Raw genomic sequence first — 27,258 nt, forward strand, 5'->3', positions numbered from 1 at the left:
GTACTTCTTTGTGGCTGCTCGTGACGCTTGCAGTGCCCCTCTTCGTTACTTCCAGCGCAGAGGGCGAAGTGGGGGGGGGGGGGAGAGAGAGGGCAGTCAATGAGAATGTACCGGGACGGAATTCACAGAGCTTCGCAATCAGCCAGGCAGTGGAGGAGGGCTCCAGAAGAAAAAAGACGGAAAGGCGGGCAGGCAGTGCGTGTGTGCTTGCGCTTGTCTGAGGTAGGGCGTGCATCACGTTGCACCTTCCTTCTCATAGGGCTAAAGCTCGACAGGCCGTGTAACGGGCGAACTGCCGCAGTTCCTCCGCAGTGTGGGCGCTGCCCAGCACAAACGGCAGCGGCTCCACATCCACCGTGTCACCAGCCGACCCCGATGGCGCCTGCGGCAGCTGGTGCAATTCCGCAGCCGTGCGCACGTGAAACCACCCCTCGGATATAATTAATAGCTTCCGCTGCAGCTGAAGCGAGCCCCGCGCCTCATCCTGCGTGTCTGCATCAAGCCCAACTCGGCAGAGACACTGCATCAGGGCATTGAAGGTGTACAGGCCGGCGTTAGGGTACCACAGCAATTCGTCCTGGAGCGCCGCGGCAGCAATATTATTGTTTCTGTGGTCCAGGGCATTCGTCTCGGGCGGCGTGGGGCTCCGCCACTTCACGCCAACGGCAGCAGTTAAGACGCCCAGCACCTCCTCCTCTTTCTCAGCGAGCAGTGCCCTTGCCTGTTCACTGATGCGACGCAGATACAGCCCAACTGCGGCGTTGTGCTGCGTGTGCGAATACAACACAAGCACTACAAGACGTCGCGGGACGGCCGTTGGCGCGTGCGGCGGCTGCGGCTGTGGCAGGGCCTCTTGTAGGAGGCGCAGCGCCTCCCGCGCCCAACACAGACGCAGCTGCACGTCTTGGTGAATGGAGTGGAACGCCACCTCGGCGGTGCCGTATAACTTTTCCTGGTCACAGAGGCTGGTGAAGCGGCTGCCGAGGCGTCGGTGCATCCGCACGTCTTCTCTTGCGTGCACGGCGGTGATGTGCGGGGGCAGCCGTAAAGTTTCCGCCTGCGTGTTGGCGTGACACGAGTCGGGCGACGACGGCGCGTCTTGCGGTGCCGCAGCAAGCCGTTGCCGGAAGAACCCTTCCACCTCCGCGCAATCTGGACGCCGGAGCGGCGGGGGTGCCGCGGGCCGCCCATCAGGCGCTGTTGTCGCGAAGCGTCGCTGCCTGCCTGCCGCTCTTGGCGCCGCCGCACTGAGACCGCGGGCGCACGTGAGCCGCAGGCGACAACTCTGCCCCCTGCGCAGCATCCCCAGGCCCCCTTCCCACTGGCGCGTGTGGATGCCCCGCCCAAAACCCGCACACACACGCTGCCGCTCGCGCCTCACTTGAAGGGATGGAGGGCTCTTGGCAGGGAGTAGGAAGGGAAAGAGCAAAGCTGTGAAGAAGGGGCAGTGGGTGGACGCACAGCCCTCACCCGCCCCACCTCCTTCCCCACACACACGAAGAAGAGGAAGCAGAACTAGAACGAAGACAAAAAAAGAAAAAAAACATACACAGCCACACAGACGCACGCATGCATGCATACAGCTACTCCCGTCCCCCCCCCCCTCACACACACACAGATGCAAACCCAGACCCTCTCCTTCGTTTACCGTCCGTGGTTGTTTTTGCTTAAAATTCTTTCCGTCCAATTGCCACCCTCTGCCCTTTCAAAGAGAGCAGAGCAGCACACAGCGGCGTGCATGCACAGACACCCACGCCCGCAGAGGCCGCGCAAGTAGAAGGGTGGAGAAAACCCATGCAAGAGATGTTTACCGGCTCTACTGTTCCGCTTGCTCAACCCCATGCGTTCCGCCAAGTGGCGCCGGTGCCGCCCTCCCGCCGTCGTCGCCGGTGCCGCCGCACCCCTCACCCGCGCCGATTTCTTCGTGTTTGGGGGCATCCTCGCCGTCGCCGGGGCTCAGTTTGTTGCGGTGTTCCAGGGCCTCCTTGTCACGGGAAGCAATGTAGCGCTCAAAGGCCTCATCTACGCCCTGAAGACCGCCGCGTGTACCACGTCTACCACGACCGCCGCGACCGCCGCGACCGCCGCGCTGGGACGCATACCTGCCCATCAACTCGCCGCCGCCCTCCCGCAGGGCCTGGTACTGATCGTGTTGCCACTTGCCATCTCCGTCGTCCTCGTCAGCGCCGCCGCCGTGACGGCCTTTGGCCCCCGCATGGTGCAGAAGCACAACGCTGTGGTCACGGGAGGGGGACACCTTCAGAATACTACTTTCAATCTGCACCCCGTCCATGTTCTGCACCGCCGCACTGGCGTCTGCGGGGTTGCGGTAGGTGCACAAGACACTCCCAATGAAGCGTCCGGACCGCTCGGTAAACATCTTGTACGACTCCACAGGGCCAAATGCCTCGAATTCCGCTCGCAGCGCGTTGGCACCGTCCCGCTCGATGCGCTCTAACGGGATTTGTGTGATGTACACGCGGCACGACTTGTCAATGATAATGCTCATTGGCACGGAATCGCGATCGCGCCGGGCCTCCACGCGCCCCTCTCCAAGCGGGGTAAAGGTAAGGTTCCGCACGCCGCCGGGCATTTTCTTTGGTTTGACCTCTTTAACCGATGATAAACTTTTTCCTTTTGTGACCCGCCGTGTCCTTGCAGGCCCCTGACGGCACAGCCACGCCTTGTGTGTAGTGCTCGAAGGTGCGCGTGAATGAGCGAGTGAGTCGGCTCCACCCTGCCAGCCCTTTTTTCCCTCCTTCTTCTTCCACGGTGCGGCATTATTATTATTAGTTGTGTTTGCGTAAGCGATAGAGAGAAGAGGGCGAATGTCCACCAGCCAGAGGAGATGCGTGGGTGACGCGGTGGGCCTCCACACACACGTACACAAACAAGCCGAGAAAGAAAGACCCGCAGAAAAGGGCGGAGCCACAAGCATCAGCAGCAGAGACAGGCGACAAGGGAAGCAAGTCGCGCAACAAGAAGGAAGAAAGCCAGACTCAAGCCACCGCGTTGCCGCCTCTTACGCTTCAAAGTTGCCGAGACGCAGTGAAAGAAGCGAACCTCCATGAATTCCTCGACAGTGTCTGTTCTCTTTTTTTTCTTTTCATCTCTCTCCGTTTTATGCCATGGCGTGTGTGGTTACTTCACTTTAGTGGTGTGGCGTTACGGTGTGGCCGTCCACGTACATGTTGCGCGTGGCATGCGGAAGCGTTATCTTCAGCCCGTCGTGCTTCGCCTGCACCAGCCTCAGCTGGCACCCCAGGCGTGAGGTGGCCTGCGGGAAAAAGGCCATGTCAATCATGTCGTTCTCTTCATCCGTTGGCTCGTCAAAGAGCTCCATCGCGGCGTCGTTCTCCAAGTACACGTGACACGTGGAGCAGGCGCACGACCCGCCACAGGCCCCCTCGATCGGCAGCCCCGCCTCCATGGCGACGTCGAGCAGCGTCTGCCCCTCGTACGCCCTCACGTCGCGTGTGGTGCCATCTGGCAGCTGCACATGCAGTGTGAGCGGCTTACCGCGGTCCCCGGTGGCGTCGCCGTGGAGCCGCACCGCACACACGAGCGTGGGTGTGGGAAACGGCACACGCCCCAGGCCACTGCCGCGGCAGGCGCCACCGCCAGCCCTGCCGGCGCGATGGCTGCTGGCGCCGCTGCAGCGCGTGTCGCACACAGCCGGCGCTGCGAGAAGGCGCCACGATAAACAACGGCGAGTGTGCGATATCAGCATTGCCGTATGAACCCTCCCTATATATATATATATATATATATATTCACCTGGTTCGGCGTTCTCGTGCTTGCCCGCCCTCTTGCTCCCCGCTTCCGGCCTGGGCGCGGGTCCCGCGAGCGGATTAAATTTGTTGAAATATAACTCTCTGAATCGCCACGGCAAAGGCGCCTTCCTTGGCACCCTTCCCCTCCCCCCCGGATGGGAGCACACGCCTCCTCGTCCCTTCTCTTAGTGTTCGCTGCAAGCCCCACAGGGGCGGAGAGGAGCAAAAACAAAAAAAAAAGAAAAAAAAGGGGCGAGTGCATTACGAGCACGCCACTGCAGCGATAGCGGGAAACGAAGGAAACAAAAGGTAGATGAATGAAAATGAAGAGGCTCAACGCACGCAAAGGCACGTACCCCGCCTTTAGGACGGCGGCAATCAGCATTCACAGTCTCTTATGCCTTTTGTTTTTGTTTTTACCGTCATTCTATTTAAATCACCATGTTTTTTTTTCTATCTATCTGCCTTCCACCTAGTTGTTACATTACTTCCCTCCTATCGAGACACACACACACACGCACGACCCGACTTCCGTCGCGTTGCCGCGCACTGGCGCGCGGAGTGTCGCCGTGTCAGGTCCACCATTGCGCCGCGGGCGTGCCGCGGCTTCTCCTCGCGGTGCTGAGAGGCGCCCCGGTGTGCCCACTTCTTCCTTCTGCTTTTTTTCTTTTGCTTTTGCTTTCGCTGCTGCTGCTTCCCCCGCCGCCTACGCCGCGGACTTCTCCGGCCGGCCCAACATGAACGGCCCAAGCAGCGCGCGACGCGTCTTCTCCGCGCCGAACTCGCAGACGGCGAAGGCGAGGACGGCCACCAGCGCCGCGGCAAAGATGCCGAGCTCCACGACGAGGCTCCTCGCCACGAATACGCGCATCACCTGCTCGTACGGCCCCACGAGCACGACCCCCGTCGGTTTGAAGCGGTACGTCGACACCGACACGCCCGTCGCGACGGCGCGGCGCGGGGCAGACGTGGCCGCGGTCTGCCTCATGTGCGCCGCAAGCGCCTCCGCGTACTTCCAGGGACCCGCGCCGTCGTGGGAGACGGGGCTGCGCTCGGCGTCGGAAGCGTGACGCAGCAGGCCCAGCATGTACGCGGCACTCCCCACCCACGGCGCCGTGGTGGGCGAGCGCGCCAGCATTGCCCCCGCAAAGGCGTGGACAAAGTCCACCCGGCGGCTGAGTGCCACGGCAACCTTGGGGGGCTGCGCGGCCGCAGCGCCGGCGGTGGCGTTGACGGCAGCATCCACGGAAATCGGCGGGTGGCCGCCGCGGAAAAGTTGGTCGACGCGGTACTTACGAACCGCGGAAAACGTCACTGCGGGTATCTGCCGGTGCGCCAGGACCTCGTGCTCAAAACGCACATCGTAGTGGCGATAGTTCATCTTTGCGGAGACGACCGTCAACGCGATGCCGTGACGCGCGGCCGTGGCCTCCGCCGTCTCCTTCACCGCGGCGAACTGCGGGGTCTTAGCGAAGGACTCGTGCACGTGCATGAAGAGCGGTGTGGCGGCGGCGTCGCCGTCTGCGTCGCTGGCCCAAGCCTCATTCTCATCGGTGCCGGCGCGCAGCAGCTCGTCGAGGCAGATCACCAGTCGATAACGATCGAGATCACCCTCCTCACGCCCCGTGATCCAGCGCGCCGTGCCGGCGTAGTTGAACCGGGCGGTGTTGCCCAACAACACGGAGAGGCCGAAGGGCGCGGAGGACGAGGCGGCGCCGTTTCTTCTGCCTTCCGCCGCCGCGGCGGACGCCGCCTCCACGTTAAATCTTCGCCAGAGTTCGAGCGCCGCCGCGACGCCGGAGGCGCCACCGGTTGTGTGGGCAGTCGGTGCGACCCCGAGTGTGTCGAACGACGCCGTGAGGAGCAGGCGCGGCAGCTCCACCGCCGCCTTCGCCTCCTTCGGCTTAAAGACGAGGGCGGCGTAGAGGTTGACGCCCACCACGGACGCGTTGGCCACCGCCGTCTCTTTCCCGCCGACGGAGATGACGGCGTACTCGCCGGGGCGCAGGGCCGTGAAGGTAGCGGTTAGCCGCCGCGCGTCCTCGCCGTTCTGCGGGAGAAAATACACCGGGAACGGCACTGCCTCGCGCGCGAGGTGCAGCTGAAACACCCGCTCGTTGTGCGTGTCGAAGGGCGACAGGGCCGCCACGACGCCCCGTACCGGCAGGTTGACGAGCGCCTCCCACTCCCCCGCCGTCAGGTGCCGCTCGGCGGGGATAAACACCGTCTGCCGCCGGTGCGCGGCGAGGTTGGCGGGGTTAAACGGCGCGACGCTGCCGCGCAGCAGGGAGGCCTGGGAGCCCAACGACACCACCGCATTCGCGGGGCTCGACACGCGGCGGTCGAAGCGAATCGCGTGGTGCACCGTCGCCGTGAGCGCCGGGCCAGCCGCCGTTGCCGGCCGCACGGCTGCCCCAGCCAAAGCGGAGGCCGACAGCAGCAGCAGCGCCAGGGCACACGAGAGCAGCAGCTGCAGCGTGAGTGGCGGCGGCGGCGATGAGACCCGCAAGCGCCGCATCTGCTATTTAGTTACTACAAGTTATACGCCGAGGCTAGGCAAAGCAAAAAAAAAAAAGGAAGAGCAACAACAACAAAACACCACTTATCGCTCCTCAATAAACCCTCAATAAATAAGCGGGTGCCGCCACACATCAGCCACATTTTACGCTGCTTGGATTCACTTTAGTTGTTGTTGTTGTTATTTTTTTTTTGTCCTTCTCTTTTTCTTCATGCCCACACCGCGCCTTCAGTGCCAACAGGATAATACATACATGTGTGCATGCCTGCACGAAGCAGGACTGCCAGCTCTAGTGTCTCTCCCCGCCCTCCGCGGGCGCAGCCGCCACCGCGGCCAACTGCGGCCGGCTCTGCTGCCGAGGCCCCACGCCGTGCCGCTCTGCGGACAGCGTCGGCGCCACCGCATCACACGCGCCGGACAGGCGGCGCACCTCCGCCTCCAGCCGGTGTCGCTCCAACACACCCGCACACAGTGCCTTGTACGCCTCACACGTCTCACGCATCAGTGCCAGATCTGCCGCCAAAAAGGGCTTGCGCGTCTCCCCCTGAACAACGCCCCACGCCTCTCGGTCTGGCGTTTGCCGGGGCTGTCGTGGGGCGCGGTGGCAACCCGCCGCCAGTGCCGTCTCCAGCGCCCGACGCACATCACACTCGCGTCCGTCGCGACGTTCGTTCGACTCCCCAAGACTTTCCCGCGCGAGAGCAGCCACCACGGCCGTGATGCGGCGCAGCACCGTCGCGGCCTCGCCCTGGAGCTGCTGCTGCAGTTCCGCAACGACGCGACGCTGCTCGCCCGGGAGTCTGCTGCGTTGTTCCCGCAGCGCCTGAACCTCACGCCACAGCTCCGCGTGTGACTCCCGGACTGTGTCCAGTTCCCGCTCCGCCGCATGCTGCCGGTGCATCTGCGTGTGCTGCGCCGTCTCCCACTCCGCCTGCAGCGTCGCATACTTTGCGCGTGCGGCATGCAACGCCGTCGTTAAAGGCGAGTGCAACGCCACACAATCCAGCTCATCGTGCCATTGCTTGCAGACGGCCAGTAGACGCTGGCTGTACTCCCGCTCAATGCGGGCACGGCAGAGCCTCTCAGTTGCCAGTAGAGTTCGCTGTGCGCTGCAGCGCAACGCAGCATGCCACGACTTATTATAGGCGGCAACAGACGCCCGCGGCGGCGTCCCTCTTCCACGGCGTTCGTGTCCCTCATGCAGACTCACAACAAGACGATGAACGGACGCACGCGCCCGGTCCACACCTTCCTGCAGCAGCTCCGCCTCCGTTTCCAAGCGCTCTAATTCGTCCTGCTCCTTCTGGAGCAGCGGCGTCGCCGTTCCCGCCGCCCCCTCTTCCTCCTCCATTTGCAGTGCACACGGAGTTTCTACTGCGGTGTCGCTCCTCCGCCGGTGCGGCGTTGGCGTGCGGGGCCCCCTTGCCGCATCCGCCTCAAGGCACCGCAGCCCTCTCGCGGCAGCAGCGATATCGTCTTGAATCTGCCGCAGTTCTTCGCGCGATGCCGCGGCCTCGCGGTGGCGCCGCGCCGCCTGCTCCGCGCAGAAGCGCTCCACCGCCGCCTCTTCCTCCTGCTGCTGCTTAGCCAGCACCGACAGCTGCGACTGGTGGTTGCGGCGTAATTGCTCCCTCACAGTTTCGTAATGTGCCTCAATCTCTTGTGGGGTAAACTGCAGCAACCGCCCCGTCGGCCTCGGTTCCTTCTCTGCTTCCTGCTGCAGGTGCTCGACAGCACCTGCAGCAGGGCCGCCACCGCTGGCATGACGCATGCCATTCTCCTCGGCCGCATGATCGTGGCGCAGCGAGGCAAGGCGCTTCCGCAGGCTGGCCGCCTCCTCCTGCAGCGTGCGCTCCTCACACCGCAGGTGCGCGTGACGCGCCGTCGCACGTTGTGCCTCCGCTGCCTCTTGCCGCAGTTGCTCCTTTTCCGCGACAAGCTGCTCGCGCATATGCACGACGCCGAGGTGGAGTGCTGGCGGAGGGGCATACGGCAGTCCCGCCTCTGAGGAGATCCATGACGTGCACCGGGATTCACACGGCGATCGCACACGTGAGCTGGCAGACAGGCCGTCGTCTCGCACGGTGGCTGCTGCGGAGGGCAGGCGTGAGGTTTGGGCTTCTACGGGGGTAATTCGCCGCACACTGGTGCGCCGCCGCTGCGTTGGTTGCAGCTCCTCCTGCGCGGCCCCGTGCCTTGACTCAGCGGCGGCAGCGCCAAAGCCAGCTGGCGGCGCCACGGCGGAGGCGCCGAATGGCGGGATGTCCTGCAGGCGTTGCAGCATCGACACGGCGTCGAGCGGGTCCTCCCACTGATGACTGCCCACGCGGACGCACCATTCGCAGCGGGGTTCCGCAGCACCGCGTGGCGTCCGCGGCACGGCTGCGCAGCGCCACAACCCGAGCTTGACCGCCTGCATGCAGTGCAGGAAAGACAGGGGATGGTCGTGCGGCCCGCAGAGGCTGCCTGGGGAGGTAAGGACTTTGGTAAAGACCTCCGTGTGCGCCTCATGCACGACGCACACAACGTACGACACCCCCCGCAGTGTGAACCAAAAGACGTGCGAGAGGTGCTCGCGCGCCCGGCTAAAGGAGGGTGTCACCGCAACGCGCTCGACGTGCTCCACAAAGCCGCGGACGTCGCGAATGGGCAAGGGCTGCAATGCTTCCGAGGAGGCGGCGGCAACCCCCGAAGGCCCGTCGTGCGATGCGCCACGCGCCGCAAAGTTGGAGACAAAAGGCGCCACCAAATCCACCACAGGCGCGTCAAGGGCACGCACGGCAAACCAGCACAGACGCAGCTCGTCAAACGAGGCGGCCGCGGCCTCGAGGACGGCGGCGGTGCTGGGGACGCCTACCTCTTCACGCAGCAACAGCAGCTGAATTAGTGCGGGCAGAAAGCCGCCGCCGTACCACCCCAACGCGTCACTGCCGAGGTACCGCGGCGTGCGACGATGGGCCGGGGCAGTGAGCAGCGAGCCTTCGTCGCTGCTGGTGTAGCCGCAGTCCACCCACAGGAACCCGGCGCCCGCGGTCACGCGCCGATCGAGCAGCGGGAGGAGATCCGTGAGTGTGGGGGGTATCACCTCCGCCGTGGGAGCCGCCCGCAGCAGCCGGTCGAGCAGCCGCTCCCCCGCGTCCTGCTCCCTCCTCCCGCCAACGACGCCGTTGACGACGCGCAGCGCGGCACATGACATTCCATGCGGCTCCCTGCCCACAGAGACCGGACGCTGCAGAGGAGACACAACAACAACAACAACCAAAGAGAAATAAACCCACAGAACTCACTACGACGCTCAAACCGACAGACAGGCGTAGGTCCACACTGGTATGTATATACATATATACACGGAAACACGCAGAAATCCACAAGTGGGTACTGCTCTCGCTACAGTTAACATTGCCTCTCCCCGCTCAAGAAAAAAAAAAATAATAATAATAGGGGGAAAAATAAAATACACGCAACACCAAACTCGCAAAAAAAAACAACAACAACATTTTCTTCATATCTTTTCCGTGTACTGTGGGCACACACACGCACACACACGCACACACATGCAGAGAGAGAGAGAGAGAGTGAAGAAATCAGTGAAGTAAACACACGAGCAAGTAGCCACGTCCTTGCTCATGTATTTTGTTTCACTGTGTCCCCCTCCTCCACTTCCTCAGGGATGTCTGGAAACTTCGGGTTGTGTGGGTCGATCTTCACCATGTACTCCAGCGACTTGCTCTTCTGCTTGGACAGCTTCCCCTCTGTAAGGATGGGCTCCAGCATGTATGGGTCCGGCGGGGAGCAGTTGGCAAACGACACCTCGGGTGAGTCGCAGAGGGCCATGATTTCGTCCTCCGGCACAGTGAGTTCGCCGTTTTTGGCGGGATTTAACTCCGTCGCCTCGTGAAAGTAGCGGGCGACGTGAAATCCTGCCAGAACGGTGTCGCAGCCGTAGGAGGCAAAATTTAGCGCCTTCTGATTTAACATGGGGCACCGCGCCAACGTTGGGCTGACGCGGTCAATCGCGTTGTTCTTTTCCAGCGCGTACTTGCCAAACTTGTGCTCAAACATGCGTTTTCGCAGCCGAAGCATGTCGTTCACCAGCTGCTCGTACTGCTTGCACCACTCCTTCAGGTCGGCGGAGGAGGCCTCCTTGAAACGCATTAGGGCCCGCCGGAAGCGGGGGATCATGTAGTACGTCGCCCAGCTAGTGAAGAAGAACAAGTTGGTGAACTGCCGCTGCGCCGCCAGGTACACGCTGGCGACAAACAGGTGCTCCAGCGGAGGCAGCGTCGCGGGACCCTTCTCAATCGACTCCTTCACCTCCATCTCCTTCAAAACGCAACGCTCGCAGACCGTAAAAAAGTTCATGCGCAGCGACTTCAGGTCAGCCTCCATGGGGAAATTGTGGTAGCGTTGCGGGAGCTCCATCAGGTCGGTCGCCTCTAACGGGCTGTACCCCAGCGCCGTGAGCCCCAGCGCCCGTGTGAGTGAGTAGAGAGTGTGGTTGCCATCGTACGGCAGCGGCTTATTAAGTGCCTGTGAAAAGGTCAGGTTGAAGGGGTACTGCACGAAGCGGAGGTGGTGGCTTTCCCCACCCGCGCGCCGGGCAAGCTGCAGGATGCGGTACAAGTTAATCACCGGCGGCAGCGGTCGTCGGTGGCGGATGTGGTCCGGCACCATCGCGTCCGGTGGGAGGGGCGGGTAGTCGCGGTGAACGTGCGGCGCGAGGTAGGGGGAGGAGATGCCGTAGTACTGCAGCACGCCGAGCCCCACCTGCTTCTCCAGGTACGCAAAGAGTTGTAGAATGTCCTCGTCGACGTGCGCCTCCGGGCGGCCGTCAAAGAGCGTGTGAAACCCGTCCAGCAACAGGACATCGATGCACTCCAACTTTGTGTTGTACGCGACATTCGTAAAAAAGGCCTCGAGCCAATCCGGTGAGAGTCCCGCCGCAGACGTTTTCGACACGCGGCGGAGGTTCAGGCGTGCCAACTGATCCTCGCTTAAGTCGCTGATGCGAAAACCCGACTTGAGCTGCATCGATGGAAGCGAGGCAGCCTTGTAGCGCTCAAAAATGGGGACGATGCGGTTACGCACCACCGCCGAATTGGAGGTCTCCACCTGCGTCACCTCCTCCTGAAACGGCTGCTGCTTAATGATGCCGCAGCGGAAGACCACGACAAACCCGTCCCGCTCCAACTCAAAGGCCTGCAGCGCCTCATAAAAGGCGCGGGCAACACTCTGGTGCACGTCCGACATGCTTCCATCGAGCTCGAAGACGTTGCACCCCTTAATGATTTGAAGCTGCAGGGACTCAACGGCTTCATTGATGTCGTTTGGCATCTTGCAGGTGGCACTCCCCAGCTTCGACAGGTGCCACCCCACCGGCGCCGGGCAAACGTGTCGCCAGTTTTCAAAGACCGTGGATCGGTCGCACGTGTACTTCGTCCCACCCACGGTGGCTCTGCCCAAGATGGGGACGGCTCTGGACTCACGTGCATCCGCCTGGCCCTGTGGCCCCAGCATGCCGCGAATGGCGTTCTGCGCCCGATTGCCGTAAAGCCCATTGATGCCCGCCGTCTCAGAGGTGCGGGAGGGGGCACTCGCCGCGTCTGCGTTCCTCACGGCGTCTGTCGGCGGGCTCCGCCGTGCCTCGCCCACATTCCCACGCTGCGACACGTGCCGTGCGTGGAGGTGGAGCGACGCCAGCGCGGGTCCGCGCTGACAGACGCCTAACATGCGGCTCCGGAGCGTCAGCATCGTTGCCGACCCTGCAGCAAGCACGCAAAAGTTTCTAAAACCCAACAGCAAAATGCCTTGCGAACCCGCGCCCTCGTCTTTTCCGGGCCGTGGCGCCACCGTATGGCTCTCTTCGGGAATTAAGGCTTGAAGTGGTGTGTGATGCGGGAACACACACACACACACACACACAAAGAGAGAGAAGGACAAGTAAGGGAGAGACCAATAGCAACAAGACAACAACAACACACAAAAAAACAACAACAACGCAACGCGACGGTGCAGCCCGTGCCTGTAAAAAGTACGAGCGGGTGCGACACAGTGCCGCCCCACGAAATGTAAAGGACTGAAGAGAAGTGAGGGACCCGCGTGACGCGTGGGGTGTCTAACTCACCCAGGCTCCGTCTTGTTTCCTCGCCAGGGGAAAAGTCCCGCGCGCCCTCGCACACACATGTCAGTCTAAACAAAAAAGGGATAAATACTGTTTGCATGCCGGCGGAAGCGTCCAGAGAAGGGCAGCCGGATGAAAAGTCCAAAACACACACACACACACACACAGAGAGAGAGAGAGAGACCTATATACACATTAATCTATACTCGCTGCCTTACACATTCACACTTACGAAAAACATAATATACATATTCAACTCTACATGTGAATGGGCGAAGAAGAAGAGCGAGTGCAGGTTATATGCATATTTGTAGGTATCTTTTCCGACCGACGCATAAGTTATTGTACATGAACAAGCGCGTTGCGGCTGTTGCACCGCATGAGTTATGCAGTGGCGGGCAATAAACATCGTAAAAAAAAAAAGAAGACGTGCTGCCCCACCACTTCCCTTCCTTCCTTCCTTTATTCCTTGCGCCTCCCGTTTTCCCTCTAGCTGTGCCTTGTTGGGCGTGCTCGTCGGCCCCCGCGCGGAGTCTGCGGTCATCAATCGTCCAGCATGCACAAGAGCGCCACGCCGCGCCTCACCCAGTGCTCCGGTGTCGCCGACCCCACGTTGAGGTCGAGCAGCACGACAAAGTTTGTTGAGAGCCCCGTCGTCGACAGCGCCCCGGCTCGGGCGCACGTCTTGTACACCGGGCACTCGAAGGTCGACTCTGTCGCGACGTGCTCCTTCAGCCGCACCGGATCAAGGTGGATCACCGGCATGGAGGTGTACAACTCGCGCGGTCGACTCTCGTCGAGCATGAACCCGGCGATGTTGAAGCGGGCGCCCTCCAGGAAGAGGCCGTGAATCAGCACCCCGGAGGTTGGGGTCGTCACGACGTCGTCCACCAACTCGTACCGCGTCACATCGGTGCGGAAGCGGATGTCGTCGATGGGAATCTTGTGCTCGCGGCTGTGGGCCTGCAGCACACCCGTGAGAAAGCCCTGCGGGAAGAAGAAGCCGGAGAGCCAAAAACTTAGCGGTATCCCGTTGTCGTTCCAGTCCCGGAAGAACTCCACACGCTGCAGGGTGTCTTGAAACCACGAGGCCAACGGCTTGCGGGAGAGGTAGCCGCCCTCGTGCCACACCTGCGGCACCTGACCAAGGAGACAGGCATCAAACATGGCTTCCAGATCCCACGACATGACAACCTCGCCTTTTATGCCACGCTTCAGCTGCAGTAGGGTCCGCCTTAGCTTCTTGACAATGGCGTTAAAGACGTCAATCTCCTGACTCACCACGGTGCCCAGCGAGATCATCGTGCCATCCTCTGTGATTTGGTACGTCTCAGGGCTCGCCCGCGTCTTGTCGATCAGCGGGGGCAGCAGACGCTCAAACTCGGCCACCATTTCGAGAATCTTTTCTTCAGGGCTCCGTCCCAGGGCTCCCTTGCTGCGCGGCTGCACGGAAAGCATGGAGGCCAGCTGACTGCGAACCGTGGCCCGGTTGCAGCTAATGTCAGCGTTGGCGTGCAGCCCAAAGAGCTCCGGACTTTCAAAGGGTGGCAGGTTGCCGAGGTACTCCTTCATCCCGTCGAGCGACTCCAACTCGGCTGGGATGCAGTAGACGCCGTCTGCTGTGATGTTGAATTGCCCCGGCGTCACCACCTCCTCGCTGAAGTAGGCCTGCAGGAGATTCACAAGCGAGCGCGTGTCAAGAAAGTCTGTGACGCGGCCACCGTAGTTAATAATGCCAACCATGTACCGTAGCGCACTCCACGGCACCTGCGCCTCCGCATCTTGAGGGATGTACTCGGAGAGTGAATGCAGCGCCGCAGAGAAATCCGACTGATTCCACTCATATGGGATATTCCAGCCAAGCGGGCCAAACTTGCGCCGCTCTTGTATCACGGCGTGGAAGTAGGTGAGTGAGCACAACAGCCGGCGCCACGGGGCCGGGTTCGCTGGGCGACTGTCCCACAAGGCCGGCGTCACCTCGATGGAGAAGCTGTCACGAATGTTTGCCTTCAGTCCCTTTGGTGGCTCCTTCACCAGCTTCACACCGGACTGCAGGAGCAAGACGGGAAAGCTGCGCGTCGGCATCGTCGTGAGCCACAGTCGGAACTCGCTGTGAACGTTGGCGGAGGCCTGCAACTCCTCCAGGCAGCGCTCCAGCGACGGCATCCAGGAGTCGTACACGTGACAGTTTTGCAAGTACACCCACTTGCCTTCAGAGGAGGCTTGTTGAATCATCGCCTCCGCCTTCGGTCCCTGGTCCTGACCCAGCGAGAGTGTCAGTTTTCTGTCGCCAAACCCCTTGCGATCCGCAAATTCAGTGAATAGCACGGTGGGATCGCTGCCGGGCGTGAGCACAAAGATAATCGGCGCCGTCGGGCTGCTGTCGGCGAAGCAGCCCTCGAGATCGAAGGCGGGGCTCTCCGTGAAGGCCTTGCCAAGGTAGTGCGCGCAGACGACGGAGAGGCCGTGGCTTGTCAGGTCCTCGCGGCACACCCTCAGCACCAGCAGCTTCTGAAACGGGGTGAGGGAGGCGATGGAGTCGGGGAACCACTCATACGCCTTGTCGCTCGCAAACCAGCTGGACCACTCCGCCTCGTTGTCGTAGATGGTGTCCTTAATCTCGCCAAACTCATCCGGGAGCGCCTGCGAGAGCGCGGTTAACTCATTCCACGCCCCCTCATTCATCCACACCGGCCAAATATCCGTCTCGGCGTCCACGAGCAACCGGCCCTCGCTGCCCTTCAGGAGGAACTCCCACTCCTCGTCCCGCACCACCCCCTCATGCCGGAAGATGTGCACAAACATCATCACCACAAAAAGCAGTTTGTCCTTCTCAAACAGACCACGACAAACGGTACTATAAAAGTTGAACGTCATGGCAGGCAAGAGTAGGGCCACACGTTTCTCCACCTCATCGGCCTTCTCCGTGCGCTGCAGCGACTGGACAAAGAGATGCTTAAAAAAGTCAAGGGAGATTTGGTACATGTGATCCAGCCCCGCAAGTTGTGAAATGACGGTGTAGATGATGGCACCACGTGTGGCGACGGGGCGGTAGCGGTTACGCGCCACTTCAATGTCCTTCTGCGTCTTTTCCGACACCTCAAGGGAGGTCGTCACCGCCTCACTGGTCTCCTTCGCCTCCCTCAACGTGGTCACGAGAGGCTCATTGTCAAGAATGTTGCCTGTAGAGGAGGTGAGCAAGTTCAAGATGCGATCTTCAATCTCCTTGAGCTGGTTCTTGCCATTGGCAATGCTCATTACTGTTTTGGTGGCTCGTGTCTCGAGTTCGGCGTACTCGTAGCGCACCACATCGGCCAGCAGTTGATTCTCCAGCCCGCCCTGCGTGACAGTGAAGTTAATCACCGTCACCTTAATCTGAAGCTCGGGAAGGTAGTGCGGGTTTGACAGCTTGCTTGTCATGTACAGCCGAAACGCCGGGTCGTAGTCAATTTCCGTATCGCCCAACTTGAGCAGAAGTCGCCCCTGTGAGCGGTAGGTTTGGCAGAGGAGAACAGGATCGAGGGCGGCGTCCACGGTTTCCTCAACATTCTCCAGCAACACAGGAAGCCCCACACGAATCGCATTTTCTAGCACTCGCATATACGTTGGGTCCGTGAGTTTAATGACGCGCAGGTTGTTGTCACGCTCCATCGCCCGAACCCAGTGGGCCGCCTGTCCCTGCGGGTCAATGCACAGACACCAACGCTTCGACTTGTGCGTGATGACGCCATTCTGAATACTTACCGGGTCCTGCGGAAGTCCCTTGTTGGTCCAGTGCTGCACCTGCAACGGGGTGACCATGCTGGTGAGGTCAAAGGTAGTGCTACTGATCGGCACCTCCAGCTTCTTGCACTGCTCCAGCCAGTTCTCCAGCATGCGTGTGCGGTAGGGGGCGGTGAAGGGGCCAAGATAAGCAACAAACCCAGCGGCCAGAGCCACCTTGCCAGGTAAACCTTTTAACTCGTCCAGTAAAAATTCAATGGTACTCGACCAACGATCCTGCTCCCGCGAGAGCCCACTCATGAGTTGCTCCGCACGCTCGAGGCGCACCATGGTGAGATCAATATCCTTCTCAAGCTGCTCCTTCTTTTCAATGTTCTCCTGCATGGTGCGTTTGAGATCACTGATTTCATTTTCAATGCCCCTCAACCGCTCCTGCGCCTCATGCAAGGCCTTGTTGGCGACGCTAAGCTTTGCCTCAGCCTCCGCAAGCCGTGCTCGCTTCGGCGCCACCACCTTCACCACCTCGTAGTAGTTGTTGATGGCTAGCACCCACATGGAGAGGGACTTGCAGGCCTTGGAGCTCTTCTCCACCTCCTCTGGCTGAAAGTCAGGGTTGTTGATGTACTTCTGTATCGCCCGCACGATGCGCTCGGTCAACTCATCCCGTTTGTAGTTTTGCAGGTCCTTGATGAAATCCATGCGACTCATGACAAGCTTCGCACGCTCCCAGCTAAGGTCCCGCTCCCCCAGCAAGATCAGCACCGCCTCAAGCACAAGTACGACACGAGCTGCCGGTTTTTGAAAGCTCTTCACCTCGCGGATGTCTTCCGGTCGCAGCTCGGCAAGGGCGTCCTCTGCGGCCTTCAGAATAGGCAGCGCCTTGTCAAGCTCCGCCTGACACTCCGCACGAATCCCATCCGCCTCACGACGGATGCCTATCGCCACCTTTTCCTCCTTTGCGCATTCCTCCCGCACCACCTGGGCAACCCCTTGCTCCTGCTTCACCTTTTCCATAATCTCCTCCGTGTCCTTCGCCGCCTGCAGCAGCCTGGGTTGCATGAGAACCAGCTGCTCCTTCATCTCATCCACAAGCACCTGGGTGCTCTGCAGCTTGTCAAGCCCACCCTGGTAGCGTTTCGCCTGGCTCGTGATCTGTTCACTCTGCTCACCCAGTAAGCGTTGATAACACGTAAGCAGCTCCAGGTACGAGCTAGGCGTGGTGTAGTTGTGACGACGCAGCTCCTCAAAGAATTCGTCGGAGCGCTTCTGCACGTCCACGTGGATGGCGACGCAGAGCTGGATCAGACGCTCCTTTACATCGTCCTCCAGCGCCAGTGATGCAAAGATGCGTGAGGCAACGGAGCTTAAGGCATCCGCAGGCCACTGGTCAAACCAGTCGATTGTGCAGCAATTAACGAGCGAGGGAAACATTCGCAGACGACGACGGAAGGGCTCACCAACCGGTGACATGGCCAGGACCACATGCACGTTGTCACGACAGAGCGAAACAAAGTAGGAGAAGATGACGTTGCGCGTCTCTTTTTTACCAGCGGCGGTGGCAAGTGGTCGAACAGCCTCCACGATTTGGTCCACATCCTCGTTTTGCATTAGTCCTGGCACCTCACCGGTGTTGAGGAGGTTATTGACGTCCTCCAGCATCTCCTCCCAGACAATTTGTGCGTCCGAGAGGAAGAACATCACAGGCTGATTCTTGCAACCGCTTGCCAGCAGGATTTCCTTCATGCGGTCGCGAAACTCTGTCATGGAAAAGTTGCGTGTGATGGACACTCCGTACACCGGCAGGTCGCAAATAAAAGCGGCCAGCTTACACAGCGACTGCCGCCCTGTCCCACCCATTCCCACGAGGAGAGCGTGCCCGCGAGGCTGTCTAAAGATGCGGCACATGCGTGAAATGTGATGGATTGCGTCCTTAAAGAACACCAGCTCCACATTTTTGTTGCAGTCAATCGCGTAATTCTTCTGGTATTCGGTGAGTGTCTCATGCAGCGCGTCCCCGGGGACGACCTCCTCGTACATGGAGCGATCGCGCCGCATGTAGTCGCCAAAGAGCACGTTCTCCAGCTCCGGGTCCCACGGCATTTGAAACACGCCATGCATCACCTCACCCAACGCGCCCCACCACCACTGCCGGTCTGTGTCATCGATGAGGCGGTCGTGAAAGACGCGGCTGACCTCGTGGACGAGGGCGCGAAGCACAGTCTCGCGAGTGGGGGCGCTGTGCGGTGAGACCTGCATAATTCCCTGCACCACCTTGCTGAAGTCACGCAAGTTGAAGGTGTAGTGTGACCGCTTCGGCGTCGGAAGCTTCTCGCGGCTGATGCGATCGTAGCATTGCTTGATGGCCTCCACCAAATCCCGGGACAAGTTTCTCACGCCCGCCTCCTCCCACTCGGAGAGAAAACCGTGCAAGATACAGCCAAAGATACGACGGATGGAGTGGTCACTAAACACCGGCTGACACAGCAGGTGAAATCGTGACACCAACCGCTTTGTCATCTCGTTTCTGCCGCCCCCAGGCACACCGCAGGCGGCAAGGTAAACGATATCGTGAAGTTCCTTAAACGTGGCAGGGGACTTGCGCTTGTCGTAGAAACCGCCCTGTGTGATGAGCTGCCGCAACAACTCCAGCGGAGGCGAGGCACCATACTTTTCAAGCGCTGGCATGTTCAGGTCATCAATCACAAACACCACACGCTTTCCAGGCGATGGCCCAAGGGCGTTGCTACGCACCTTGTACAACTTCCCCTCCAGCCGGTCTTCAATGTCGCGGGCACGACTCTGCGCACTCAGGACAGTCGTAAAGTACTCCCAGTGACTAGAGGGATCATCGCCGTGGAGCACGGTGGAGACAAAGTTCAGCATAGCCAGGGATTTACCCGTGCCGGTGACACCATTCAGTAACACGTGGCGCGAGCTCGCCGCGAGCACGCCCAGCAACGTGGTCACGCTCACCGTCTCCGCCGTGGGAACGATAAGCTCAAAGTAGGGCAGATCGGCGCTGAAAAAGAAGCTAGGAACTAAATGGCGCCATGTGACAAACTGCATCGAGGGCTTGTGCACCACGTAGTCGTAGACGCTGAGTTGATCATCCATGGAAATCTTGCCAGGCAACAGTTCCACAAACCGCTCCTTCACAAAGCGGTTAAAAAGTTCCCGGGAATCATCGGAGAGGTTGCCACCGACCGACCACACAAACGACATCATAAAATACATGTCGCACAGGGTATCCTCGTTTGTCTCCACCGTCTCATCTGTGATGGTGGGCGGGCGAAATTCATCCGGCTCACGGACTAGCGGTGCGGCGTGGGATGCACGTCGTTTTTCCGGCTGCAGTACGATATCCTCGTCCACGTCAGGCTTCTCCTGGGCTGCGGGAGAGCGCAGGACATTGGGTAGGAGACTCTCATCGTCAAGTGTGCGTATAAAGGACGCGAGTAGTTCTACGCACGACACTGCCAATTGGGCATCCACAGACACAATCCACTCACGGCATTCTTTTCGTATGAAGTCAAGCGTCATGGGAAGTAGTTGGTTCAGCAGCTCCGTCACGCGCTCGGCGCGAAACTTTGGGAACAATGCGGCCTTTTGTGCGATGAGGCTCTTGACAATTGGGATCCAGCCACGCCCCCCATCGACGTAGTAGGGCTCCGAAAAGACCATACCACAACGCGAGACGGTGGCGGGGGAGGCAACGGCCAAATCCTGCACCTCAAACATAAACGTCGCCGTAGAGGGGAGCTTAATACGCTCACCATTAAACAAGCAGAGGAGCTTGTTGTCATCCAGCACCGTGTTCATGTTCTCAATCCAGAGGGCGTCGACAGGGCCATCAAACACAATCCACTGGCGATCAGCGGAGTGTTGGGCTTCCCGTGTAATGCCGCGGGCGATGTTGCTAATGATGCCGTCCGTCCACTCACGCGTAATTTCATTGACCTGCCCGTACAACTCGCCCATCGTGACGGACTTGGGATTGAGAAGATGAATATGCACTGGATTAACTAGAGGCGTTGCAGCTTCAGGGTCGTGACCGTCCAGCTTCATCTGGGTTAAAGCGCCTTGAAGAGTGCGCAGAATCGTCGTTTTTCCACTGTACGTTTGCCCCACAAGCATCACACCGTGACGAACGACAAGTGTGTCGTATAGCTGCAGCGCCTTTGTCACCAAGCCCTCTACTACCTGCAGGCCCTCTTTTTCCATTTCCTGCTTCACATAGTGCAGCAGCAAATCATATTGAGACTCCTCAATCTTGATGGTGGGAAAGAGATCCTTGATGAGGGCCATGAAAAGAACGGTGTCTTCGCGGAGGAACTTGGGCACATTGGCATCACGCATGGCCCGGATCAACAACATATCTTCATTCTCCGTAGGATGCTGCCGCTTTAGTCCGCCTGCCAAGACAAGAATTGACTTCACCGCACGCATACCAAAATCGTAGTGATCTTGCTTGGACAATTGCTCCGAGCTCAGCTTATAAAGCTGCACCATCTTTCTCGCCAAGGTTCTTGCATCGGCAAAGCCTTCCGAGTAAAACATGATTTCGGCAATAAGGGCATAATCTGGAATCATCATACAAATCGGACGGAACAGCGCCTTTAGGTTATCTGGTAATTCAGTACGGCCGGCATAACCAGGATTCATAGTAATAAAGACACCGAAATTTTTACTCAGCTTAATTGGATGTCCATCAAAGTACATATGCTTTAGGTTTTGTGCGAGAGCAGTGGTGATGTCAAGCATCTGCTGTGCCACCACAGAAAGCACCTCTAACTCAATACGGTTGAATTCATCAAAGCACGCCCATGCGCCTGCTTGGGCAAGACCAGCAAACATGCGAGACATGGTTTTGTAATTTATACCGTCAGAACAGTTAAACACAACTACTTGTCTGGCAAGCGCCTTGCCTAAATCCTTGACGGACTCTGTCTTTCCAGTACCAGCAGGTCCCTGCGGAGCGGCACCAAGATTCATTGCTAAGGCACTCGTACATGTCAAGAAGGCACGATCTGTTAAGGGAGTAATTACGAGACGCGGCTGATTACCCAAATACTCGTAACCATACCAAAGATGTGCTCCACAGTGGCGAATTCCAACACTCATCTCTGAGTTTCCTGCTTCAGTAGCTTCCCAATAGTAACGAAGTTGCTGAGCCCACGCAAAATCAGCAACGGATGTCACATTGGACTCATGTAGCGTTTGCACAATATCGCGACTATGGACGTTTAATACAATAAGCGTGCAAACAAGTGTCCGTTGAAGCTTCGTTAATGATTTTTTCACAAGATCAACCGTGCGCAGAATTTGTTGCTGGTACGATGCATGATATGCCTCTAAAGAGGCCAAATTTATGGCCTGTTCAACTTCCCCAGTCCATACGACCATATCGGCAGCTTGAATACATTGAGCAGGATGTTCAAAAAACCACTCCTCACGCACGCGTTGCGGATACGCTTCAACTGTCTTACGCATATGCATCAACAATGAGCTCTTCATCATCGCCTCAATCTGACACAACCACTGCTCCACGTTACCCACTGGATAGACAGTCTTCTCAAATTTCACTTCCTCGCTTTCCCCAGACAACATTCCCACGATTTCCGCACATTCGTCACCATGAAAAGCAAGGGCTGCAATTGAGTCAAAACACTTGGATAGGTGAGGCTGTACGGCCTTTGGGTTACGCACATCTGACAGAATAGAAAGCAACTCATCATTTGAAAGGAAGTAAAAGCGTGGAAATGCAACCCGCTTCGTCTCCAAGTAGTCCTCTAGTTTCTTCTGGATGTGATCGATGGCCAAATTGCTCTCTTTTAGTTGCTCCAGCACACCATCATCTGTGCAAATCTGATATACATTCTTGGTCGTGTTTGCCCGCATCGTTAGCGTCTGAAAGAGGTCATCTACTGAAGTAAACTGGGCACTCTCCTCAGGAAGTTGCGCCTTGATATCATCAGAGGAAAATATAAACTCCAAATACATCCAATTTTTTTGTAGAGTGACCCACTCCTCAATGACATCGCCCACAAGCCGCAGATTCCGAATCCACTCCTCCACACGCTCCCGAACTGGTGCCACAAAACGAGACGCCATAATCGTTTGAAGCTCAAGTTGATGATCATCAAGCTGTTGAATGACATCTTCCAACTGAGCTAAAATAAAAACGCCTTCACGATTCTTGTATGGTATGGTCTCAAAAGGAAGAACATCCCACGCGGCCTTGATTTTATCAAGATCGTTAACAATCCTCCACTCACCTGTGGCAAACCCAGACTGCTCTGCAAGGATATCTTTGTGGTCCATAATGTTGTACTCTTGAAGGGTTTGCAAGTTAAGTCCCTCATGATAGCGATTGTCAGCACCGGTGGCTGCCTTCAATACAATATTCCAGTGTGCAGGTGTCATGTGTTTGTTTCCACAGTCATGAATAACTTGCATGCTGCCACGAAGTGCCTGAAGCTCTAAGAGGAGATGTGGTGTAACCTCGTCTTCGTATTCCTTCTCTTGGATCTGTCGGCTAAGGGCAACGGACTGTCGAACCATCGCATTGACCTGGTCCTCCATGGCACGCGTGTCAAGCTCTTTTAAGGAGCACATAAACCATTGCTCTCTGCTGCGAAGAAACTTGTCAAACAGTGTCCAAGTTTCATAGCGCACAGCAAGCAAGTTAGCCATCTCGTAAAGAGACGACCAGTCAATAGCAGAAGCATCGAATAACTTGGCATAACGGGTGAGTTGTCTTTCGCTTTCTTCGATTTCGGCAAGCTTGACCTTGATATCATCCAAGTACTGTATAATAGGTTCAATGTTGTCAGTCAACACAACAAACTCATCACCAGATATAATCTGCTTTATACCAATGCATTCATCTTCCACACTAGCCACAGTCTCTTCCAGAGTCTGAGTGTGCATAGGCAAATTCTCCTCAATAAATGCCTCCGCTTGAAGTCTTGCATCATCAAAGACGATCCGAAGAGACATGGATGTGCTGCTGTTGCTTCCCAGAGTTCTTTCCTTAAGCTGCTTATCCTCATCATCCAGAAACTCAACCTGTTGCCGGTCCATTAGTTCACAAAGAGCATCCGCCTGGGCAAGTTTGACCTCTGTATCAGCTGACTCATTTACAATGGCCTTGTAATTTGCCACATATTCAGCAAAGTCTTGCAGCTGAGCAGGACGCTCGCTAAGTAATTGGCTTTTCTGCTTAAAGTAAACATGTAGCGCTGCAATGGCATCCCTTGTAATAGCACGGAGTGTTGCATCAATACCTTCACGAATAACCCGCATACGTGGCTCAATTTCAGTCTTTAATTTGGCAGCATTGATCCACAGCATATGACCCACAAAGGATGCCATCAATACACGTAGTGCATCATGGGCTTCTTGTAGTTTGAGATACAATTTAGCCAAGCTTACAGAGGAGAGAGGCTTTTCTCCAGTTTCTCTCTCCCATTCATCCAGGATATCGCTCCATTCTCGCTCCAGAAAATGAATATGGGGTAGTGTAATAGCATAGGTTTGCATTTTGGTGTTTGCTTGCGCATAGTCGTGACCCACCAATTGCAGGGTACTCTCTTGAAGGAAAAGCATACGGGCGTCGGATGCAAGCAATTGAGCCATGTTCCATACCCGAGGTATTTTTGAAAAGTAAGCCTTCAAATGTTTTTGGTTACACAAACGCGCCGTTGAATTTGCAACTTCAATGCATCCTGCAATAACTTCCAAACAAACGGCTCGAATAGCTTTCTCGGTTGGGTTAAACAACAATTGAGTTTGTGTAGACTGCAACAAAACCTGGAATCCAATGGATCGTATTTCCTGATTATCTTGGTTTCGAAGAGTGTTAAATAGTGTCTGTACAGATGAGAGAGTAGTCCGAAAGACCGTTTCAGATATAATACAATCCACCAGACGAACAAATTCATCTATTTGAGAGTATTCCACCATACTCCGCTTTAGCTCACGCATTCTTTGAAATTGCTCCTCTCGAGCATCATGCATGGACTTCATTTTTCTTTGAGAACGGAGCGACTTGTTCCCTGACACCAACGCATTAGCAAGCAGATACTGTTCTAACGCTTCTCTCGTATTAAGGTCAGGGACATCCGCCTTACGCTTCATAGTTTCAATCAGTTTTGTGACAGTTGATTCAATGTGATCAATACAGGTACCCAAAACTGCAATACTTTTTTGTCGCTGCTTTGACTGTTGCGCTCTGAAATCATCAATAAAGTAGTCATGTTTGCCCTGTGCTTCGTATAGAATGGGTGAGTGTGTAGTAAGCTCATAAGAGCTCTTCAAAATATCCACAACAGGAGTACTGAAGGTAGCCTTTGATAGCAAAAATTCCAGCGAAAGTGATTTCCGAGTCCTTAAAAACTGTTTCGCCCTGGAATTTTTGTGCCACCGAAGAAAAGCCTTATATACCAGGTATGTCTTGAAGAAATGGATTCTACGAATAACATCAAACAAGGACGACTCTCTCATCCATTCTGCCAAACTGACAACTTCAGAAGGTTGTCCTGGTCGAACGTGAACAACTCCCGTTGCACTCATGATATAATGCTCCCTCTCTTCCACTCCACGTTTTGCAGTACAGACAGAGAGGTCATATGGCCTAAAATCTAGTACTTGAGGCGCACGTTCCAAGTAGACGTATTTCACCTGACTACCTGAACCATGGGCGGCAAAGAAAGCAATACAGTCTTCATCCGTTTGCAGCCCACGAATGGTGCTTTCATCATTTGGGGCCACCTGAGTAATAGATTTTTTTGCGGGTGGTCGAATGGCTTTCTGAATCATTCGCAGAATGTCACTGTCTTTCTCTTCCAATTGAGAATCCCACAGTGACAATGCTGTCGCTACGGAACCCGCATTACGACTCTCCACAGAAGCAGCAAATTCGCGTAGGTGAGGCTGCATTGTTTCATCAGCCTTCCTTCTTATCCTCTTCGATGCGGGTAAATGTGTGTGTCGTAGTTCATAGGTAAAGTTCTCAGGCTTCTGAAACCTATAGAGCTGCTGAGGGCTGGTTGCGCGGCCAAGCTCCAACTGCACCTTGGCTTCAAGATGACTTTGGAGAGGACCATCATTCTTATTCGCAATTTGCTGCAAGGAATCCAGAAAGTTTGGACCGGATTTCTTCGTTGTGAGCATCTTTGGCGATGGCAATTCCTTGGTAAGAAGACAAAAAGAGGAAAACAATACAGCGAGGACAGGATTAACAAAATGGAAAAAGGGGAGAGCGTGCTCTGCTTGTCGCACGCTTTCCCACTCCGTATGAATCCCCCTCTCCAAAAAAGAAGAAGAAAAACAACATCTAAAAAAAAAGAGAATTGGAATAATTTAATATATATAAACCTACTTTTCCTAAGGGGACGACCAAAAAAAAAAGACATCCATGACGCATACACACAGAAAAGAGAAGACGTCGGTTACAAGAAGAGCAATTGCGTTCTCACTCATCAGAGCGTCCTTCCCCTCGCTTTTATCTTTATGTAGTACTCACACGTAGGCGTTAGGACCAAACCTTGATGTCCTCCAAGCTTTTTGGAAATGCGTAGAAGCCTCCACTGGGCTTACCCTCCTCATTGTAAGGTCTTCCATAGTTCTGAAGTTTTTCCTTTTCCTCGGCGAATGCAACGTTCTCATCAACATAAAAACTATCACCGGAGAAGGGTTTGAACAATAGACTTCCTTTCTTGGCGTCATCGTTTTCGGGCAATATGTACCTCCCCTGAAATTTGTCTTTGGTCCAATTGGCAAAACGATTTTGCATCTCCTCTACACGCAAAAAGAATTTGGCGTGCTCGCTTTTGTATGAAATATCACATTCACTGTCCAAAATGTCCACCATTTCATCAATGGGGAGGTCTAGGAGGGAGGCATGTTTTCCTAATGGATCAGGTTTTTTTGTGAGCGCGCTGAGGCATTTTTGCACATAGCTCAAAGGGAAAAACCGGTTGTAAGTGAAGTGCTGACCGCGAGAATACATGAAATATTGGTGAGGGATTAATGGTGGTGCAATGTACTGTAGGTGCAATTGATTCTGCGACGGTGGGAAATTAAATCCAATAAGAGTATGCTTCGCCTCCACCAGATCCGAGTCAAGCAAAATTGATGAGGTCCATTCAGGATCTGCAAGAAATTGTTCCCTAAACGTCTTGTGGGACGCACTCACAAGGGCTTGCACGATCTCAAGTCCCTCCTTTGGAACCCGAAGGAGATAGCGCCAATCTGGTATAAAATCTGTCGTAGGGATGGTGCAGAAATGCGCTGGTGAAAGAGCAAGCGGATCATCAAAGACAAGGTACGACTCCGTTTCATACCGAATGGAAATTCGGAGAGAAAAATGCCCACTGTCTTCTATGCCAAGCATAAAGGCACTGAATAGATTGGGCGTTTCCGTCACCTGGACGTCGTCCAGAGAGGCGCTGCAACGATTACAGACAGAAAGCGTCACAGCGCATGATTTTCTACACCGCTGACATTGCTTTACCTTGCTGAAAAGCACTTGGTGTGCACGCTGGTCTCCTGTACGCTTGAAAAAATCCTGCACATTTCCGCGTACGAAGGGGACATGCTTCGTGGTGTGAATTGGGGCGTTTTTGAAGATCCCGAGCTTCGGCCTTCCAAGGAACCAGCTTTCCCCTGCACCAGCCATGGCGAGCCTCCGGGGGTGGGGGAGCGGCGAGAAAGCGCGGGGCGGAGACAGGACGAGAGAAGAAATACAAAAAAAAAAAAAAAAAGGGGAAAAAAAGGAATAGAAGGAAAAAAAATTGAAGAAAACAAATAAAACAAAAAAAAAACGAAGAGCCCAACGACAAAGTGGCAAAAAAAAAAAACGAGCGCAACGGTAAAAGTGGTTGGGTGGGTGCCGCGCCGCCACAACCAAGCGAAGCGGCAGATCGCCTCACCCTCTGGAGGAGGTTGCGTGCGGTTCGCGCGGCGGCGGCGAGGTGGGCGGAGCGAGTGCGCCTGCTGTGTGGGGCCTGTCCGTGTATCGCTCGGCGCGTGCGCACCGTATACGCGGGGCGTTTCCGGTTTCTTAATGTTGGTTGCGGTCCCTTAGTGCGAGTTGGGTTCATTGTGCGTCTGACATGTCT

At 56.6% G+C, this 27,258-nt stretch overlaps 8 protein-coding genes across 8 annotated transcripts, besides 13 other annotated features; all 8 read right to left on the minus strand.

Annotated features, from left to right (window-relative positions):
- Positions 1-253: 253 nt before the first annotated feature.
- Positions 254-1,303, minus strand: Tco025E_00385 (uncharacterized protein; the record flags this gene model as incomplete). Its single annotated transcript, XM_029367327.1, has 1 exon — positions 254-1,303. One exon carries the CDS (start codon positions 1,301-1,303, stop codon positions 254-256), a length of 1,050 nt encoding a protein of 349 aa, XP_029232592.1.
- Positions 1,304-1,497: 194 nt separating this feature from the next.
- Positions 1,498-1,544: a sequence feature (GA-rich).
- Positions 1,545-1,816: 272 nt separating this feature from the next.
- Tco025E_00386 (putative RNA-binding protein) lies at positions 1,817-2,593 on the minus strand (the record flags this gene model as incomplete). Its single annotated transcript, XM_029367328.1, has 1 exon — positions 1,817-2,593. One exon carries the CDS (start codon positions 2,591-2,593, stop codon positions 1,817-1,819), a length of 777 nt encoding a protein of 258 aa, XP_029232593.1.
- Positions 2,594-3,151: 558 nt separating this feature from the next.
- Tco025E_00387 (electron transfer protein) lies at positions 3,152-3,730 on the minus strand (the record flags this gene model as incomplete). The annotated part of the gene is made up of 1 exon (XM_029367329.1): positions 3,152-3,730. The coding sequence occupies one exon, from the start codon at positions 3,728-3,730 to the stop codon at positions 3,152-3,154; it is 579 nt and encodes a 192-aa protein (XP_029232594.1).
- Positions 3,731-3,748: 18 nt separating this feature from the next.
- Positions 3,749-3,773: a microsatellite.
- Positions 3,774-3,997: 224 nt separating this feature from the next.
- Positions 3,998-4,022: a microsatellite.
- A 396-nt stretch (positions 4,023-4,418) lies between these two features.
- Positions 4,419-4,465: a microsatellite.
- Positions 4,466-4,479: 14 nt separating this feature from the next.
- On the minus strand, positions 4,480-6,291 carry Tco025E_00388 (nicalin; the record flags this gene model as incomplete). The annotated part of the gene is made up of 1 exon (XM_029367330.1): positions 4,480-6,291. The coding sequence occupies one exon, from the start codon at positions 6,289-6,291 to the stop codon at positions 4,480-4,482; it is 1,812 nt and encodes a 603-aa protein (XP_029232595.1).
- A 167-nt stretch (positions 6,292-6,458) lies between these two features.
- Positions 6,459-6,501: a microsatellite.
- A 79-nt stretch (positions 6,502-6,580) lies between these two features.
- Positions 6,581-9,487, minus strand: Tco025E_00389 (uncharacterized protein; the record flags this gene model as incomplete). The annotated part of the gene is made up of 1 exon (XM_029367331.1): positions 6,581-9,487. The coding sequence occupies one exon, from the start codon at positions 9,485-9,487 to the stop codon at positions 6,581-6,583; it is 2,907 nt and encodes a 968-aa protein (XP_029232596.1).
- Positions 9,488-9,533: 46 nt separating this feature from the next.
- Positions 9,534-9,550: a microsatellite.
- A 268-nt stretch (positions 9,551-9,818) lies between these two features.
- Positions 9,819-9,846: a microsatellite.
- Positions 9,847-9,849: 3 nt separating this feature from the next.
- Positions 9,850-9,873: a microsatellite.
- Positions 9,874-9,915: 42 nt separating this feature from the next.
- Positions 9,916-12,042, minus strand: Tco025E_00390 (aldo/keto reductase; the record flags this gene model as incomplete). Its single annotated transcript, XM_029367332.1, has 1 exon — positions 9,916-12,042. One exon carries the CDS (start codon positions 12,040-12,042, stop codon positions 9,916-9,918), a length of 2,127 nt encoding a protein of 708 aa, XP_029232597.1.
- Positions 12,043-12,191: 149 nt separating this feature from the next.
- Positions 12,192-12,214: a microsatellite.
- Positions 12,215-12,244: 30 nt separating this feature from the next.
- Positions 12,245-12,289: a microsatellite.
- Positions 12,290-12,558: 269 nt separating this feature from the next.
- Positions 12,559-12,579: a microsatellite.
- Positions 12,579-12,595: a microsatellite.
- Positions 12,596-12,855: 260 nt separating this feature from the next.
- Positions 12,856-12,883: a microsatellite.
- Positions 12,884-12,955: 72 nt separating this feature from the next.
- On the minus strand, positions 12,956-25,309 carry Tco025E_00391 (putative dynein heavy chain; the record flags this gene model as incomplete). The annotated part of the gene is made up of 1 exon (XM_029367333.1): positions 12,956-25,309. The coding sequence occupies one exon, from the start codon at positions 25,307-25,309 to the stop codon at positions 12,956-12,958; it is 12,354 nt and encodes a 4,117-aa protein (XP_029232598.1).
- A 361-nt stretch (positions 25,310-25,670) lies between these two features.
- Tco025E_00392 (uncharacterized protein) lies at positions 25,671-26,816 on the minus strand (the record flags this gene model as incomplete). The annotated part of the gene is made up of 1 exon (XM_029367334.1): positions 25,671-26,816. The coding sequence occupies one exon, from the start codon at positions 26,814-26,816 to the stop codon at positions 25,671-25,673; it is 1,146 nt and encodes a 381-aa protein (XP_029232599.1).
- Positions 26,817-27,258: the final 442 nt, after the last annotated feature.

The sequence above is a fragment of the Trypanosoma conorhini genome, assembly GCF_003719485.1.
Source record: "Trypanosoma conorhini strain 025E chromosome Unknown Tco_14.4_contig_00008, whole genome shotgun sequence".
Classification (NCBI taxonomy): Eukaryota; Euglenozoa; class Kinetoplastea; order Trypanosomatida; family Trypanosomatidae; genus Trypanosoma; species Trypanosoma conorhini.